The sequence below is a fragment of the Odontesthes bonariensis genome, chromosome 15 (assembly GCF_027942865.1).
Source record: "Odontesthes bonariensis isolate fOdoBon6 chromosome 15, fOdoBon6.hap1, whole genome shotgun sequence".
Lineage (NCBI taxonomy): Eukaryota > Metazoa > Chordata > Actinopteri > Atheriniformes > Atherinopsidae > Odontesthes > Odontesthes bonariensis.
The window spans coordinates 17,414,623-17,432,348 of NC_134520.1; the positions used below are offsets into that span (position 1 = coordinate 17,414,623).

The 17,726-nt window shown below is 44.4% G+C and overlaps 1 protein-coding gene across 4 annotated transcripts in view; it reads right to left on the reverse strand.

Moving 5' to 3' along the window:
- Positions 1-17,021, reverse strand: part of tle2b (TLE family member 2, transcriptional corepressor b) — a 73,724-nt gene extending 56,703 nt beyond the window's left edge. For 2 of the 4 annotated variants that reach the window (XM_075485265.1, XM_075485264.1), the window contains exons 1-4: positions 16,545-17,021; positions 16,230-16,460; positions 5,116-5,213; positions 3,694-3,757 (exon numbers count right to left, since the gene is read on the reverse strand). In XM_075485265.1, the coding sequence (XP_075341380.1) occupies positions 3,694-3,757; positions 5,116-5,213; positions 16,230-16,253 (186 nt within the window). In that variant the 5' untranslated portion in view covers positions 16,254-16,460; positions 16,545-17,021. Of the gene's footprint in view, positions 1-1,096; positions 1,256-3,693; positions 3,758-5,115; positions 5,214-16,229; positions 16,461-16,544 lie in introns of those variants that run through there. The other 2 variants (XM_075485266.1, XM_075485267.1) reach the window with 2 other exon arrangements.
- Between the last annotated feature and the right edge of the window lie 705 nt (positions 17,022-17,726).

Here is a 17,726-nt window from a genome sequence, read left to right on the forward strand (position 1 = left end):
ATTATAAATACAACAGCCAGGGAAGAGCAAGACGCCCACAGACACTCTCGGTGCGGGTCACTTGATGTTTGTGTGCGTTTGGAGGCACCAGTATATAAAAAAATAAAAATAAAAAAAAAATAAAAAAAACAACTTTAAGAAAGTTGGACATCATGATCAAGTGAAACTTGTACCCACTGTAAAAAACACAAAAAGGCTGCTAGAAACGTACAGCTTTTCAGCAAAAACAGTATCACTCCATTTCTTACTCAGCTTTATTTGCTTTGTTTGTGTCACATTCTCTCCGATAATTAAAATGTACCAGAGGCATTTGCAGTCTATTACTGTAAGTCTATTAGTATTTTTCAGCACTATCATTTCCAGTTAATGATCATCATTAGCCTGAGTACAAATGTAAAAAAAAAAATGTGTGCAACCTGTGTTTCCCAGACAATGATAATTAAACATGCAAAAAAATATATATATTTCTAAAACCCAATATGAGTGTTCACAATTGTGTGGCTTTGCTTTGTGGTTTACCACAAAACTATTTGGACTTTTCCCCCCAAAAAAATCTTGTATAAACACTGTCATTATGGCTCAGCTACACACAAGTTAACCAATCACCTCGCTAATATTGTAAGGCTGTGATGTTCTTTGTCATGTTCCTCGAGACCGGAGTATCTCTTGTGGAATGGTGGTTTCTCAGGAGTGTGCCACGGAGTAATATTCACATGAACGCCAGGACACAAGGTTTCCCAGCAGAAGATTGCAGTATGGAGCAGCTCATTTCATCACAAGAGAACAGAGCGATGATCATGCAAGAACATGAAGAATGCAACAAGATGCAAAAAAAAACACTAAAACGTTAAGTGTCACCATAAAGAGTCATTATTATGATAAAATAAAATTATTATGAAACAGGCAGTGAAACAGAAACAACCATCCTTTTGTTGACCCACCAAGAGCTGCTGCCTTAGCTGCATTGCTTTATAAAAACGTCACATGAAAGACTGCCACCTTTTACACAAAATGTATGTTTAAGTATAAGTTTAAGCTGTTAAACCTAATGCATTAGGAGCAATAACTCTGAGTAACCATCTCCCCACTTACATACCTTGGATTTTTAGGAGCTTAACACTGATGAATAGTAAAGGCAGGAGCAGTGCAGCATGGTGAGCAGAGCTCCAGCCTGTGGAAACAGGCCTCAGTGTGGATGACAGGCCTAACGAGCTAAATATAGCCTTCTGGGTTATCTCCTCTGTGGGCACAGCGAGTCCGTTGTTGCTTCACATTATTTACGTGTCTGTGCGTGCACCCTCTCTCTTCCCTCTCTCTTTTTCATTTCACGCCCTCCACACAAACACATCACTATCTCTTGCTCTCCGTGTTGCATCCCCTTTTTTTCCTCTCTCCATTTCATCCCTTTGCAGCATCTTTTTTTTGCCCTCTCTCCATTTTCTCCCTCTGTCCCCTGGCATCTCTTTGTCATTTCCTCCCTCTCATTCCTTCTCTGCCTTTTTTACGCTCTCCATCTTTCCCTCTGCATATCTCTCTTCCCTCCATCAGTCTCTCCCACTGCTCTTTTATTCTCTTTATCTCTGCTTCCCTTTGTATCCCTCCCTCCCTCAGCAGCTCCCTGTTTTTTTTCCGTCTGACACTCTCTGAGCCTTTTTTCTCTCTAGCTATCTTTCCCTTTGAGCCTCTGTTTCTCTCCCCTCTTTCCCTCCCTCTCATTTCTGAGCCATGCCTATGAAGTAGCAGAGCACTGTGTTAGCCATCCACTACACCGCAGTGAGTCCTTGTTCAAATAATACAGCCTGAGGTGATAAACGTCTGCCATGCTAACCTACATGGATGTGTCATCAGCATCTGCAGATCCCTGACCTCCTGCCACCGGCAACTGTTAAAGCCCAGTGTTGAACCTAAACATACAGCAGAGATACTCCACAGTTTCTGGAGAAACAGTGGAGCACCAGTGGTGCAGTGATAACAAAGGTTGTGACATTTAATATGCACAGAGTTCAGTTAAATGCCACCCACTGCACCAGACTATGGAAAGACGGGAGAAATGCATCTACGCTGGCACACCACCTCTCCCACAGTGTAAGAACTGGTGGAGGGTTTGTCTGGGCAGCTCGCTCCACAAAGTTATTCCATGAAACCACAGCTAAAATTGGGAGTGCCGAAGATCAAGAAAAGTGTGTCATTACCAAATCTGGGGGGGGGGTGTTTGTATTTTTTTACTCTGTGTGTACTCTGCACTGTCCTTAACCATTCTTTATGTTGTATGTTGTTCCTAACTGAGAAAAGCTGCGAGAACATTTGAGAACATCCATCTTTAAAGTGGCTTGGTAGCACGGGACCCTCAACAAAGCCACTAGTTGTTCCTATGCAGTAAGGTTTATCATACATGGAAATCTTTTTAATGCCATAAAAGGAATGACGCAACTAGTGAAACATCTTGGGGTGAAAGGAGGTAAATATGTCGCAGCGAAATCGTTGAAGCTTAAATAACTGAATAATGAATACGCTTAAAGCCGAATTACGTAACTTTTACTGATCACTGACAACGCTGATCATAGGTGACAAGTGACGGGGAGAGGCACGTACCATTTCTGCAGATAAACAGCTTTTAAAAAGAGGTTCCAAAATATTCGCCTGAGAGAAAAGAACAATAGAGTCGGTGGAGTGGCTGAATTATGCTGGTTGAACATGCAGTCACATGGTAACATTAGCTACCAGGGGCCAGATAAACTAAAGCAAAACAGGGTGTTTTTATGTCTTATGAATAAAACTTTTTATCTTTCAGAGAGGAAAAACATGTGTGTATCTTATCTGTTTATCTCCCGCCTGTCTGTGTGCTTCTACATCCATTAGTTTGACGGCCAGCTCACCTGCCTGCTTGCTTTTCTCTCACACTCTCTGTTTGTTTATCTTCCTGTCTGCTTCTCCCTCTTTCTGTCTATCCATCTGTGTGTCTATCTAGCTTACAGCCCTGATCCTGCCTTGCTCTCCCAGGTTTATGAAATGTGAGCAGCTTAGCAGATGGTGCATATCGTATTCTGCTTGGCTCTGTGTGGGTTTTGTACCACAGACGAAGGCTTACGATACATGTGAGCCTTTAGTCGCACAGACACACTGACACAGACAGCTAAGGCTGTTAGCGCACAGGAGAAAAACAAGAGCCACAGAAATACCCAAAAAAAAATAAAAAATTTTAAACGAGAGGGTTTGAAGGAGGAATAAATTGTGGCGAGGATGGGAAAAGGTATGTTACGGTGAGCGTAATTAAAGAGCAAAATAGAGTGGGAAAGAAAAATTCACAGAAACGAGGACTTTTGTTATATTATTATTTATATTTAAGATTCTTTCATCTGCATACATGCTTTTCAGCGTAAAAAATTACCAGCTATTAGCCATATTCATGTAGTCTTTTCAGTACAATCTCAATGTATCTTTTTGTAGGTTGAGGATATTTCTTGTAATTTTACTGCTACATGTTGTGAGAATGTAACTCACAAACAGAACCAAACAAAGCAATTGAGTGAAATATATCACTGTTTGACCGCAAGCAAACTGCTAGCTTCCACCGATATTAACACCAAATGTCAATCCAGTTACTCGGACTGTATTTCTTCTAGAAGAGCCCATCAGACTCTTCTAAGACTAGCAAACAGTGTACAGCCCCGCTGAAGGTGTGGTCAGACTCACCATGATGTAGTGCCTTTGCATCTCAGTCTTCTCACTGGCCAGCTTCTCACACTCCAGCTTCAGGCTACAAAAGGATGAAAACAGACACACATGGTTTATTTGCATCAAGTAAAATAAATCAGAATTTCCACATGGCTCAGTTATTTGGGGGTGGGGGGGGTTGTCATTCACAGTTTAAGGTGTGTAAGGTTACCAAAAGTCATTTCCAGTCACATGACTGAGCCTTTACTATCTCCTGAGAGTGGCACTGGGAAAAAAATTCACCTTTATAGGGTGTGTCTTACTCTGCACTGCAGTGATTCACACTTTACGCACAAAGTACGCGAGGCAACTCAAATTTGAAACTCTCAGGGATGGTTTCATCGCAGCGAATTTACACAGATCTGTTAAGAAGTTCAGTTTGGAACGAGTTTCTCGGTTTAAAAGCCAATGTTCAGAAGTGTCAGATTTTTGTCATGCTCCTTGATTTTACATAGGTGTGCAACTGAGATCAACACGCCCAACCACTTGCAATTAAACTGGTATTGCTGTGTCGCAGCAGGTTATTTCATCTGCCCTGTATTTATGGCCGTTATTTAGTCACGATTACCTCTGGTCAGACACATGACGACATGATCATCACAGACCTCCAGCTCGAATACCCAGTCTAATACCTATTTGCTATGTTGGAAGTTATACTGTAATCCAACATGTCAAGAGGCTCATACAACAACTTTATAATGTTACAAAAAAATTATAATGTGACCAAAGCAAGCAGGGAGATAGCAGGGATAAAGGGAGAAGTTACAATCTTGCACTGATTTTCTTATTTCTGTAAACATAAAGCTAGGGGAGGCCGTCCCTTCTCTCCTGAAAGGAACAACCTGCTCTGATTTCAGCAGGCCAATGCCAACCAGCCCACATGAGCTCTGCTATGATTCAAAACCTGAGAAAGAGATCCCAAAGTCAACACACACTTCCATGTGCTGGATGAGTCATCGTTTCTTAAATGTTTGCCAACAAAATAAAAGCTTGAAATGTCAAGCATACATAAAAATAAAAAAAACAGATCGTCATTATTGGGCCAGGCTAACACATACTGTAGGTGTTGTATACTACAGGAAATGTCAAAGAAAAATGCAATGAAATTGATCTCATGGACTCTTTCAGGCAAAGATGTTGTGCTAGAGATGTGTACATAGATTTGAGATGACTGGGTCCTTATTCAGTTTGTCAGGCTACAGCTCACAATCAATTAGTTTCCCATATTTTGAACTAAAGGTCAAAGGAAAGCCCTTGCAGTGAGTGTTAGCTTCACTGTCTGATATAATCAAGAAATCAATACCCACTTCCACAGAGCTGAATTATAATGTGTTGTTTTTACCACTAAAATGTGGAAGAGTACCACTTGTATGCATATATGTGTCATGTGTGTGAGTTTACCTGTGATATTGAGCCTGGAGGAACTGGAACTCCTCCTTGATACGGTCCAGAGTTTCCAGGACTGTGAACTTGAAAGACTGGCCAGGCTGCAAGGGAACCTGCACGGGTAAAAGATAAAAAGATTGGATGAATTTCAGAAACCAAGGTGTGCATGTGGGTAGATGTATGCGTCTAAACAAGAGGAGAATGGAGGCACTGTGCCTTTGTGCATGTGAACCTGCATCGACCAAACATGGGAGTGTGTGCGGGCGAGCGCAGCTGTGAATGTGTGTGCTTGTGCAATTGTGCGTCAGGGAGCAAGGAAAAAAAGCCATGATGAAAGTGAGAGGGAAGGTCACTTCCCCTTCCCACACATCATAAAACCTTGCCCTCTGTCTCTCTGTTCTCCTCCTCCTCTAATGACTCTGCCTCCTTCCCTCCATTGCCCTCATCCTTTCTTCCTCTCCCCTCTCCCTCTTCCACATTAGCATCCTCTCCACTCTGCCAGGTTTCTAATGTATTCCAGCTTACAAAGAGCTGAGAAGGGCGGAAACATCAAATGAATAACTTATAAGGAATCACGGCACCGTCTCTCACCTGCTAAAAGCTAAAGAAGGCCCGACAAAAATAAGCTACTCCCAGGGGGTCGACCGCCGCCGCCAGCCCTCCATGTCCGTCTAAAGCGCTTCCGACAGCAGCCCGCCTTCAACCAAAGTCTCCACGAAGTTGGAGAAACAAGGGCACTGTTGATGTTTTTGATGCTGTAGTTGTTTTCTTTAGGGATGGGGCTGGAGTACGCAGACAGGGTTGTCAGTTCCCAGAGGAAATCTCTTTTTTTTTTTTTTTTTTTTTCCCCCTCTTCTCTTTTTCCTCCCAATTTAGATTGGCAACTGTTTCCGCCCCATGGGACTCACAATATCTGACTGCCGGATAGTCTACTCTTTACCAGTCACATTCATTCACTGTGCGTCACCTGTCTTGGCCCTTTTAAACTTGTTTAGGTGGTATTCCGGTGCACTCCAGTAACTGCTCTCATGGACACCCTTCAGACCGCTGCGACAGGAAGAGACAACATTTAATGAGACTCAGGGCTGTGGTGGTGGCTGTGGGCAGAACTGTACAGCAAACAGTCACGACTCTGTTCACAAGCCGGCACACCTCCAAACGATAGGCTTTCAAAATGTAGAAACTTATTTTGCGGTGTCACTCACATTTACAGCTCCAAGCACAGCAAGCTAAAATTAGCAGGGTGTCACGTTACCATTACTACTGGTCAGAAGTGGAGCAGATAAATACCTGTGACAACTGTCGTCATTTGAACCCGTTAGAAATACCAGTTGGATTATTTCCCACCAGAGGAGACTTGTTTGTCGAGTGGGAAACTGCTTCTGCCAGCAGCATCCCCAGGAGGACTGTTGACTGATTGATAAGCACATGATGATGACAAACTCATCAGCTTTCACTTTGTAACTTTGCAGCAATTAAGCGTGCGGTCAAGCCAAGAGCATCAGAGCCAGTTACTGACTCTGAGCCGTCCTCAACCCTTTTTTCCCTCTTATTACTAAATGATCTATGAGTCTGAGAAAGCTGAGCTACTTCTACCCAGTTCAAGGTTATTGATCTTATATTTATATCGTGTGTTTGTCCAAATCAAGTTTCATTCTTTCATCGTGACTGATCATTTCATTACCCATCTGTACATCATTTGGTCAGCCGTTAACTTATCCGTGCAAGCATCCATTTACTTTTCCATCAATCCAAAGTGAGCGGCACAATGCTGTCGTTAGGCTGCAGCGAGGGTGGGTATCAGCCTGAAGCTAAGGCTAAAAGATTGGCGGTTTCAGTGGCGGGGCTTCATTAGTCTAGACAAGCACAATTCAATTAGATTTCAATTAGTCCGATGGCGGAGGTCAGACACGCGGTGGGTTCACCCAGTAATTAATCCGCAGAGCCGAGCTGAGCCCGAGCTAAACTGAGCTGAGGCAGGCATAGTGGGGACATCTAGATGGCTGCATGGGCACAATACAGACAAACCCTGTGGGTGGGTGGTTTGGTTGTAGGGAGGTGGAGGGTGGTGTCTGCTGGCAGATCCCCACTGACCTTGATTCACTCCACACACACACACATACTCTCAGTGGGGAAGGGGAGGGAGGGAGGGATCGGGGGATAGATAACGATCTGGCACACACAGATACACACACAAACATAGCCAAAAGCACATTGAAAAACAAATCAACAAACAAACGCACACTACTGTGCACGCACAGTCACACTTTAAGTACACACACAAAACACACTGATCCACAGGGGGAGGCCGGGGAGAGAGAGAGGGATGGGTTGACGAGGAGGAAAAAAAAAGTCAGGAGAGATGGATATCCATCTGACAGATGGAGTGATGGATGAAGGGAGTGATAGACTAGTCTGACAATCTCACAGAGGAATGAAAGCTCGAGCAGAGAGACAGATGATGAAAGAGTGGTGTGGCCGCTGACTGAGAGAGATAGCCAACCATTCATCCGTCTGACACAGAGGGGACGGGAAGAGGATGAGGGGATGGAGAGAACGAAAGAGAGGCAGACAAAGAGTGTCTTTGCTGTAGTCAACACAGCCTGGTCGCTCCAACCCGTACGCTGTCCATCGGCCTGTGGTAACACCGCTCCCACCATCTGCTGCCGTGCACACATGAACACACTGTCATGTGAATGCACACAGACAAAGTGCTGCTGGCAGGTTACATCAGCACCACTAAGTCATATAACAAAGCTCATAGTCAGATCAGGATTATGCAAGAGATCTGCGAGTCGCAGCCATTGGTGTTGACATGGCAGCCTGGGCGGTGCGCTGATGAGAGAGATTTGAATTCTTCTCATTTCTTGGACAAAAACTCCAAAAATGCCTCACTTTTGATTCGCCACTTGCACCTTTTCGAATGAGTTTCATAGACCCTGGAGAGATGAATCTTATGAGCAACAACAACAACAAAAATAAATAAATAAATAAAAAAGGAAAATAAAAATTGAGTCAGATAGTCCCCAGGCAGCAGATACAATATTCCCTGCTTGTGCTGACTTCTGTTTGTAAGAACTTGTATGAAAAGCTAGTAGCAAATTAGTTCGGACTTAATAGCAATAAAAAGAGTCTTCTCAAGGACACTTAAGCTAGTAGGAGCAAAACTGAGCTTTAAACTACATTAGCTATACGTACAAAGCTTTGCAGTGTTTATAAAGACGGAGGCATCAGCAAGTCATGCCATATGTACACCACAACAAACATTTGTTGTCAGATTGTGTGTGTGTGTGTGTGTGTGTGTGTGTGTGTGTGTGTGTGTGTGTGTGTGTGTGTGTGTGTGTGTGTGTGTGTGTGTGTGCGTTTCATCTCTCCTGTATTGTGGCAGATGGCAGCCCAGACTGTTAGGGGTGCAGTAAGCACGTCACAAAGGGCCAAAAAACAGACTACTGCCTCCTGCGTTTTCATATGCTGTATATATGTGCATGTGTGAGTGTGTGTGTCAGCATGTGTCTGTGTGAGAGCACCCCGTCATCCAGCACAGGGGATCCTGAAACCCAAAACTGATCCGGTTAATCTAAGAGGTGGAGGTGGAGGAGGAGGCGAGAGGCAGAGAGAGAAAGGTCAATCGTGCACAGACACACAAATAGACTGTACACACCAAGTGGGACAACAGTCAATCACAATTTGGACGAGGCAGCATGGGCTAGCAGAGAATTAGGAGGGATTATCTGAGGGGGGCAGGGGGTGAGGGGACGGGAGGACTGGTGGATGAAGCCTCTTTTAATGTATCACATAACGGGTTGGAGGCGACGCTCACAGACCTTAACCAACACCTGTATGTCTGTCTGCGGGTGTGTTCCACCGCGTGTCAGTCCGTCTGTGGCATGATGATACGTGAGCACTTCTGACAAAGTCGTACACAGTTCGTGGCGCGAATACGAGAAGTCTCATTGTAAAGATACTGTTTGAAAGGTTAAGGTGCCTTCACAGGGTTACATCACGTCTAGTGTTACCCACCCCAAAAAAAACAAAAAAAAAACAGCTTTACTACAAAACACTGCTCATCTCCGTTGGTGCTCATTTGCGAGCTGCTTTTTTCTTAACTGCGTTGGTGGGTTCATCGTTCCGCATGTGACCACAGTCAAACAGCTGAATAATGTGAAGCCAACTGCAGCATAAAGAAAAAGAAAAACCACTGCAGTTGAACGCTTCCTAACGAGTGTGGAGGTTACTTGAGCCTTTCTTTCACTGGTCAAAAAAAAAAAAAAACCCTACTGACATCCGCCTACATCAGGCCTTGGGAGTGCAATGGGAATGTGTCAATCAACATTCATCCCACGTCGAATTGTTCTGGAGTATTCACGGGTGTTTATTAGCTCCAGCTTTGGTGGGTTCGTCATCAGTGCCCTGAAGGCTAAAACTTAACAGTCCAGTATACCTTTACCTCCCAGAGGAAATGCGTGTCACCATGACAACATGAAGGGAGGATGTTACACTGTATGGCGCAGGCTGTGTTTCTGATAACCATGACTCTTGAGATAACCAGGCTAGTTTACTATGTTTGACTGGACCTGGGCTGTCAGCCCCACACACTGGGAGAGACAATAAGCTTCCAGCTGTCTTCACTACAGGTAAAAACAATAAATCTTCTTGGCCGCGAGTTGCTGCTGTCAGTTCCCGGGCCTCCATGTGAAAAGATACAGTCCATTAACGTGCGTTCCTGTAACAAAAATGGGAGCCGTGACATGGTTTGCTTCCCCGACAGCAGCAACAATAGTGAAAATCAGCGCGTACACCGTGTCTCGTGTTCCTATCAAAGCCGAGCCGAGTTGGAGCCGATTTAAACCTTCATCTACAGCAGAGTCATGAGATGCAGGCCTGAATGCACGATGCACACTTTCCCATTGCACTCAAAGAGCCAGATGATAGCAGGCGTTGGCAGGTTTTTGACCAGTGTCAGTTCCACTGTCCTCAAACGCTTTTTTTATTGTGAAGCTATTAAATGGCTTATAGAGCAGTGCCTATAATGTCTTGTTTCATTTTTTTGAAAAACATCAAATCAAAACAATTTCGAAACTTAAAACCTTTACCTACCAATGACTCAGTCTTGCAACAGTCTTGCTAACGGTCATACTCAATTTCAGTCAAACTCGTGTCCCCTTCTTTCTGAATATTAGGTCAATCTACTTCTATCAGCCCCTCTGTCAGTCTCTCTGCTGGTCGGATTATCACATGGACGTCTTCTCTTCAAGCAGCAGCCTGTTTGTTTTACCTCCACCACTGGCGGCTGCTGCACAGCAAAGGCAGCAACTGTGAAACAGATGCACGTCTGGGAATTATTGGGAAAGACGAGATTCTATCTGAGTGTTTGTCTTTTCTGCCTGTCTGTTTGGCCCCTGGCACACTTTCTGCCAACTGACGAGTATTCACACGGTATAAGCAGACAAGTCCATGCACGGATGCTTTCATTCAAACTAAACACTCGCAAACATTTTCTCTGTCTTGTCCTCTCTCTTGCAGCTCCACCCTTCTTTTTCTTTTCTTTCACACTTAACTCCTTTCTACCCCTTTGTTCCCCCTGCGTGTCTCAGAGACGAGCAGAGACACATTCAGATTCAGCACATTAAATAATAAGTGGCTGGTGAAATATTCAGGAAAAAAGGCACATGAATAGATGTGAAATGCAAAGTGTGGAAGAGGAGAGTCAGTGGCCCTCGTGTGCATGTTTCCAAGTGAGTGAGTGAGTGTGTCTGTGTGCTCGCGCAAATGTTTGAGTCTGCTGAAGTGCGCTGCAATGAACATAAGCAACAGCTCATTGGTTCAGACTGTGATAGACTGAAGAAAGGCAGAAGGGAAGAGTGGAAACCCAACTTAGATATCAGCCATCATTTTATGAAGCCTTTGAACAGTTTCCCCCGCTTTTCCACAAACCACTCAAAGGTCTTGATAATGAAGAGACCCGGAATCCAAACAGTGAGAGCCTATTTACAGTTGGTGGCGCTCCCACTGAGCTGAGAACCAGCAAACATCTCTTCCGCTCACTTTTGCAGCCAATCCTTCGGACTGACGGTCAACAAGCCGACGCTCGCTGTCATTCAGCAAGCCAACTAGCCGGTAAACTAATAGTCGGACAGTCATTCAGTAAGCCAGTCAGTAGGCCAGTTAACCAGGCAACCAGCAGTCAGTCAGAGAGACCAGCCAGTTAACACTGCAGCTCACCGGTCAGTCACTAAGCCAGTCGTGGATTACAAATCAGGGAGAGATTGGCAGCCACATGAGTCTCTGGACTCTTTTCAAGCCTGGCTCTGATCGTTCCTTTTAATGGCAAAGAAAAGAACACAAAACACAGGATTTGTGGACAGAAAATGGCCTGTTTTCAATCAGGGAGCAGTCTTAATCTGGGAGGCTGCTGATGTTTGATCAGAAGTTGCGGGTTCCTTGTAGGACTGTTGCTCGTTCTGTGGGTTGCAGCTGTATTGTTCCCATTTGGTTTTTTGACTTTTTTTAAAAAATAAATAAATAAATAAATAAAAAATAGAGGCTGCCTTTGAAATGCTCAGTGAAATTAAAAGTAAACAAGAGGAGGACAATGGAGAGGATGGTTTTAATGTCATCTGTGGGAGCTGGCGGCAATATGCTGGGCTGTTGACTGTTCATGGGTTTCATTAAAGCCACAAATGTTTGGGAAAAACAAGCTGCTGTAGGCACAAAAGTGACAGGTCCAATGAGATGAAATGTGAAAGCAAGTGCTGCAGATGTGCGTACCTAAAAAACTAAAAAAAAAAAAACTACAGAATGAGCACTTTAGCAAGCGCTTATCCATATTAAACTCAGTAATAATTAGTGCAACAAAAAAGAAATAAATAGAAAATTAAGATTTCCAACTGTTTCATTCATTCTAACTACACGCATACTTTTTACTTTCTCTTCAACTCCTCATTTTATTGTTACGAGCGGCAAAGACGGTGTAATAAAGGTCTTCACAGCAGATTTGACTGGTTATCCACAGCATTTTTCTTCATTCTACACCAGAGGCCAAATTTTCCCATCCTTCATTCCCTCTCGTCTCTCCACCAGCTGCATGGACAGGGTTAAAAACCTGTTGCATATGCAAAAACCTACAGTGACAGCATGAAGCACAAACACAGCCAAACCTCTCTAAACTCTGCAGCTTGAAGTAAACGTGTAGATAAGAGAGCAGGGGCCTGCTGCGCTTGTTTGTGAGGGTGTTTACAGTGCTGTAAAATACATACTTTGATGTGTGAGTCCGGCCCGAACTCATACTCCAACACGCACACATCCACGCCCTTTTAACTGGGGTGTGGCAGCCAATCAAGGGCTTGTACATTCACAGCAACAGTCGAGGTCGAACTGGGACTTTATTTATTGCTGTTGGCACACAGTACACAACCACAGAGCAGCCCTTTTCTCCTTTCCCCTTCCTCTTCCTAACACAGACGCACAAGCACTTTAACAGCTGCAAATACAAGCTATTTTACTGAGACACAAGGACACATCAAACGTAAATGCAAAAGTTTTAGGCAGTCACATGTTTCGATTCTTATTCATCGCCCAGCGACAGCAGGGAGGTTCGTGATCGGTCGTACCCTCATTCTGCAGCCGGAGTAGAAACAATGAGCTGCAGCAACAAGAAGATCAAGGAGTCCCCCGACAGATGGTATGGCCCCAAAACAGTCAGATTAAGACTAACTGAATCCTTCGATGATTTGAACAATCAACCTGCCATGTACCATGAAAACTGGAGCCGTTTAACAGGCTGAAGGGGGTGGGCTTACACCAAATGTTGATCTGATTTAGTTTTCATCCGTTTTCCGCAGTTGGCGGGAAGTTCATGAATAAACATCAATTATTAATAACGTAACTTTTTAAAATCAACATTTCCTAATCCCAAAGCTTTTGCACAGTTTTTTTTTTTTTTTTTTTTTACACACGCCGAGACACACGTACAGTCACAAACAAAGGCACTTCACGCTTTCCGGCAAACACACGTATGAGGCAACACTGAACCTCACAAATCAAAACGTACCCACCGACAAACACACATTCACGCCCATCCAAGTCAACACACTCTGCCAATGCAAATATGTACGTAAGTATACACTCACAAAGCACTAAGACGCACACATTAAACAAAAACTCCTCATGCACACACACACACACCGTTCTGATAACACTTTCCACAAAAATCCAGTGGAACCAATTACAGCTCCACTCGCCTGGCAAATCAGCCCTCAGTTTTAACCCTTTCCCACCAAAGAGAGAGGAGAACAAAGTCTTACTTCTCTGATAAAAAAAAAAAAAAAAAAAAAACAATGATAATAATAATGATGCTCGAGCTTTGGATGCACTTTGTAATTTTTGCATACTGAAGGCACGTTTATCAGCTCCAAAGGGACACAGAGGGAAGGGTGAGAGGAGCTGCATTCAGGGCACGCTGATGGGAATTGGACCGTGATGTCTGACTGACATCAGCGAGGATATGCAGCATGACACCTACTGAGGTCTCACAGTATGTAGTATGTGCTCACAATACACCATAAGTCCTTGTTGTCCTTTCTATTTTTTAAGTAGTCAGACAGTTTTATGACACTAAAAGTAACACAAAGTACTGCAACAGATTAATGCCAGACTTAAGTTTACCTACCTTTTTAGTGCTTTGAAACCGTGGGAAGGTTTAACATGACAGAAAGCTACTTGCATGCACACGTTATAATGTCCGCTGCAGCCTCACTGCTCTGTGGAAAAGTGCTGCTGCTCAGCCCAGCCCTGCCCATCACACAAATACGACGCAGAGAGCAGAGAGGAGAAAGGCCGATTTTTCATGCACCAGCTGACGAATCTGCCAAACTAATGAGGGTCCTTAGACCACGGTGAAAAACAATCCGCAGTCTAAAAGCACCTTTTTAGCTCATTAGAAAAAGTCCTTGAGAAAAAAATAAAAAATTCCAATCGACTTTGTCTGGAAACACGGCTTATGGAAATGTTCAACTTGGTCTCATTTGCAGGGTGTCAAGACTTTCTGCTGTTATATTAACGCCGCCCGGGACTCTTACTAACAGGCAGCTTGTCCTTCAGCATCCGTCAGCTCTTTGAATAAGTGACAAATGCATAAGGACATGAGTGTAGTGGTCGAGTACCATGTGAGGTCACATCCTGATTTGGCTTCCCATGTGAGTCCCATGTAAGAACGTTGTTTTATCATTTGGTTTACATTTTTGGCTAGGTCTGCGAACCGCAATAACAGCAACAACACTTACAAAGGTAAAGAGGGTATAAAAATGTGATGCCAAATGGACCTGTGAGGCCAAGCTCTTGATTGCCATGTAAGTGTCCAACTATCTAGGTAATGGACTGAATGGTACAAAGAACAACGACAGTCAGTAATATTGCAGCGCTATCATTCCAAATCAACTAAGCATAGCAGACAGTTTACAAAAAAAAGACTTAAGTTGACTCCTATTGATCAGACACCCCATGTACATGCATTTTAACATGTACACACTCATACACTCATAGTCTGACAGCACGCACACCCAATAGTTGGAAAAGCAGACAAACACACACGCATGCACAAGCTCGAGTGTTCTGTGCAGCTTCACACCTCTCTGCAGATCACATTTCATAGCAACACCAGAAATAAAGTTCCGCTGGCAGAGGAGGGCCGCAGAGGAAGAAAGGGGGGCAGAGGGAAAACACGGGAGGAAAAACACAGAGACAGAAAGAGCGAGATAGAGGCTATCGATCTGTTGGAGTTGGCTCAATCTGCCACTGAACTTTATCACAAACGCAGAGCATCACAGCAGGAAGCTCTCTGATACGCCTCTAAAGCAGAGAACAGAGGAATGTTCACACTCTCTTCATCCGCGTCTCTCATTCATTTTCATTTCTCTTTCCACCCCCGGCAGCGGGTTTTTGAAGAATTCTTTGTGTCTCCTTTACTTCTTCCTTACATCTTACATCTTTCTCCATCTCCCTTTGTTTTTCACCTCTCCCCGTTTCTCTGCATCTTTCCAGTGGCTGGCTTATTAGCATTCTCTCTGTACATGTAATTGATTCCTCATGCCTTCCTCTTGTGAAAATGTCATTCATAATTCTACGTGATAGCTTGCTGGCTAGTTGGCTGCATGGCTGGCTGAGTGAGAGCTTGGCTGACTGGCTGACTGTGAGGCAAAGTGGCCACTGACCCATCTGTATCAGATACAAAGAGACTGACAACCAAATCTGATTATAGCAACCAGATCAGGGCCCCTGTGAAACGAATGGTGTAAGCCAGACTCAGCCTAAGCTGTCATTCATCCCTTTGTGCTCTTTAGTGTATGTAACCTTTAGTTTACCCCGCTATTAAATCAACAGCAAATTCTCACCACTGATGGAGGGTGAAATGGAAAGACGTAAGGGACTTTAAAGAGGTATCAAAAGGGAAGCACTTGTGCACTCACGGCCTTCCTTGGTGGTAATGGAAATGAATTAAGTAGAACTCAAGCATCAATTAAACGGTCTGCGTGTCGTGTGAGCTTTTGCTTAGCAACAGAAAGAAGCAAATGGACAGTCAACGGCCAAACTACGTCTTCTCCTCTCATGCATACATACATTAATGCAGTCAGAACTGTTCTAACACACATATCGCCTCCCACACAAACAGTCTTGCACTTTGATGAATAAACAATAATGCGCGCGCACACACACGTACACACACGAGCTGAGTAGAGCTGATTGAAGTATATGCAACCGACACAACCAATCATCAACTCAAAGGCTGACAGAGAGGGACGTGGGGTGTGTATGTGTACATAGCAGTCCAAACACCCCACTCCCCTCCTGTCATGTCACCCTCCTCGTGTTACAGTACAGCCCCGTTTAAATAAATGAGAGCGGGACAAATGACACGGTGAGGCCAGGGGTCAGAGACACAGGAGGAAAGACCACGAGGAAGTTTAAGGAAGAAGGGCACAAAATAGAAGCGAGAAAAGACCGAAGGGAAAATGAGTGACAAAGCAGGTCTGAGAAATAAAAGCAACACACAGACTGGAGATGGAGAGACAGTCATGGGCAAAGATGAAGAGACGGGGAAAAAGTGCGGCAGAGAGACATAAGGAGGAACTTACCGGATGCCTGCCCTGAGGGTACATGATCCCTGGAGAGGAGAGGCTTCCAGTCCGTTTGATGGCCAGGTTAGTCCCCTGGCCCTCCACTCCTCTGCCCTCCACCGGTTACACCGCCACACACACTCACACACACTCTCTGTAAGTCCTGTCCCCGCTCCTTCGCTGGGTTGAGCACAGCAGTTTTCACTCTCCTCTTTGCTGCTCTCTGTCTTTATCTTTTAACGCAAATTCCTGTTGACACACAACCGAAGAACACTCAGTCCGTCGACTCGTTTATCCAACAATGTCATGATAAAACTGTGCAGCGGACTTTACCTCCTCCCTCCTTCTCTCCAGTCAAACCCAAGCCAGAGTTTCTCCTCGTCTGTCCCCCCGCTCCTCAGCTTGTGATCAGTCAAGGTCCACACGCACTGACATGACAGAGATTTTGTCCGGGCACGCTCCGCTCTTCTACTTCTCCTCCTCTTCGTACTCTTCCTCTCGTGCCCCTTCACCCAGCAGTCCAATGGCGAAACATACAAACATAAACACTCACTCAGCGCAACCAAATAGTCCTCTTCTCTGCTTTCTCCCTCCTCTGACACACTGAAGCCTTGACTGCAGCAGCAGAAAAAAAATAAGGAGAGGAAGAAGAGGAAGGAGGGAGGGGAGAGGAGAGAGTGAGAGCTTTGTTTTTAATCTAAATGTGGAAAAAAAAAAAAAAACGCAAGAGGAAAGCAGGAAAGAACAGCAGGTCAGTGGAGGATCCAGCGGGCTTTTCAGCAGCAAGCCCTAGACTGTAATATATTGTGCCTGTTGGCTTCAACACAAACACGACAGGCTGCTAAAGCTCCTCTTAAGGTGGAACTGAGTAGATAGAGACACCCGGTCACACACAGAGTGAGAGAGAAAGGCAAGAGATGGATCCGTTCTCAATTGTGGTCGGACACGCAAAGCAATCAGTCACGCACAAAGAGTCAGGCTCAAACTGATATGAATCGCGATGCAAAGACACAAACGCTCAGACACTCGTACACAAATTCATGACATCCATGCGGACACGCTCAAAAGTCGGCACAAGAACACACACACAGAGAACAGTCTCTCAGAGTGATAAATGTATTAGCCAGTTTACACCGTGCACTAAAATGCATCTGAGATGTATGGATAACGCTCTAATCCTGCTTAATCAGACACGAATCCGGGTTTGAACGCATTCAGACTGCATGTGATAAGGTTTCTCAAGCCACCTCCAGAGAAGCTTATGCATATGGATGTTTGGAAAGTGAAAAAGCACGTACATCCACTCCCAGCTCTCCTCAAACTAACTCAAAGTTCATCCGAAGCAAACTGAACCAAAACCGGATTCGGTGCCAGCGAGCGGCTTGTACGGTTACTGTTAATGCTACACAACCTCACTTCCAAAATAGTTGGAATATCTTTTGAAATGTAGACAAAATCCGAATGCATTGATTTGCAAAAACTGTGTCTGTACGACAGTCTGGCTGCTGGTCTGAC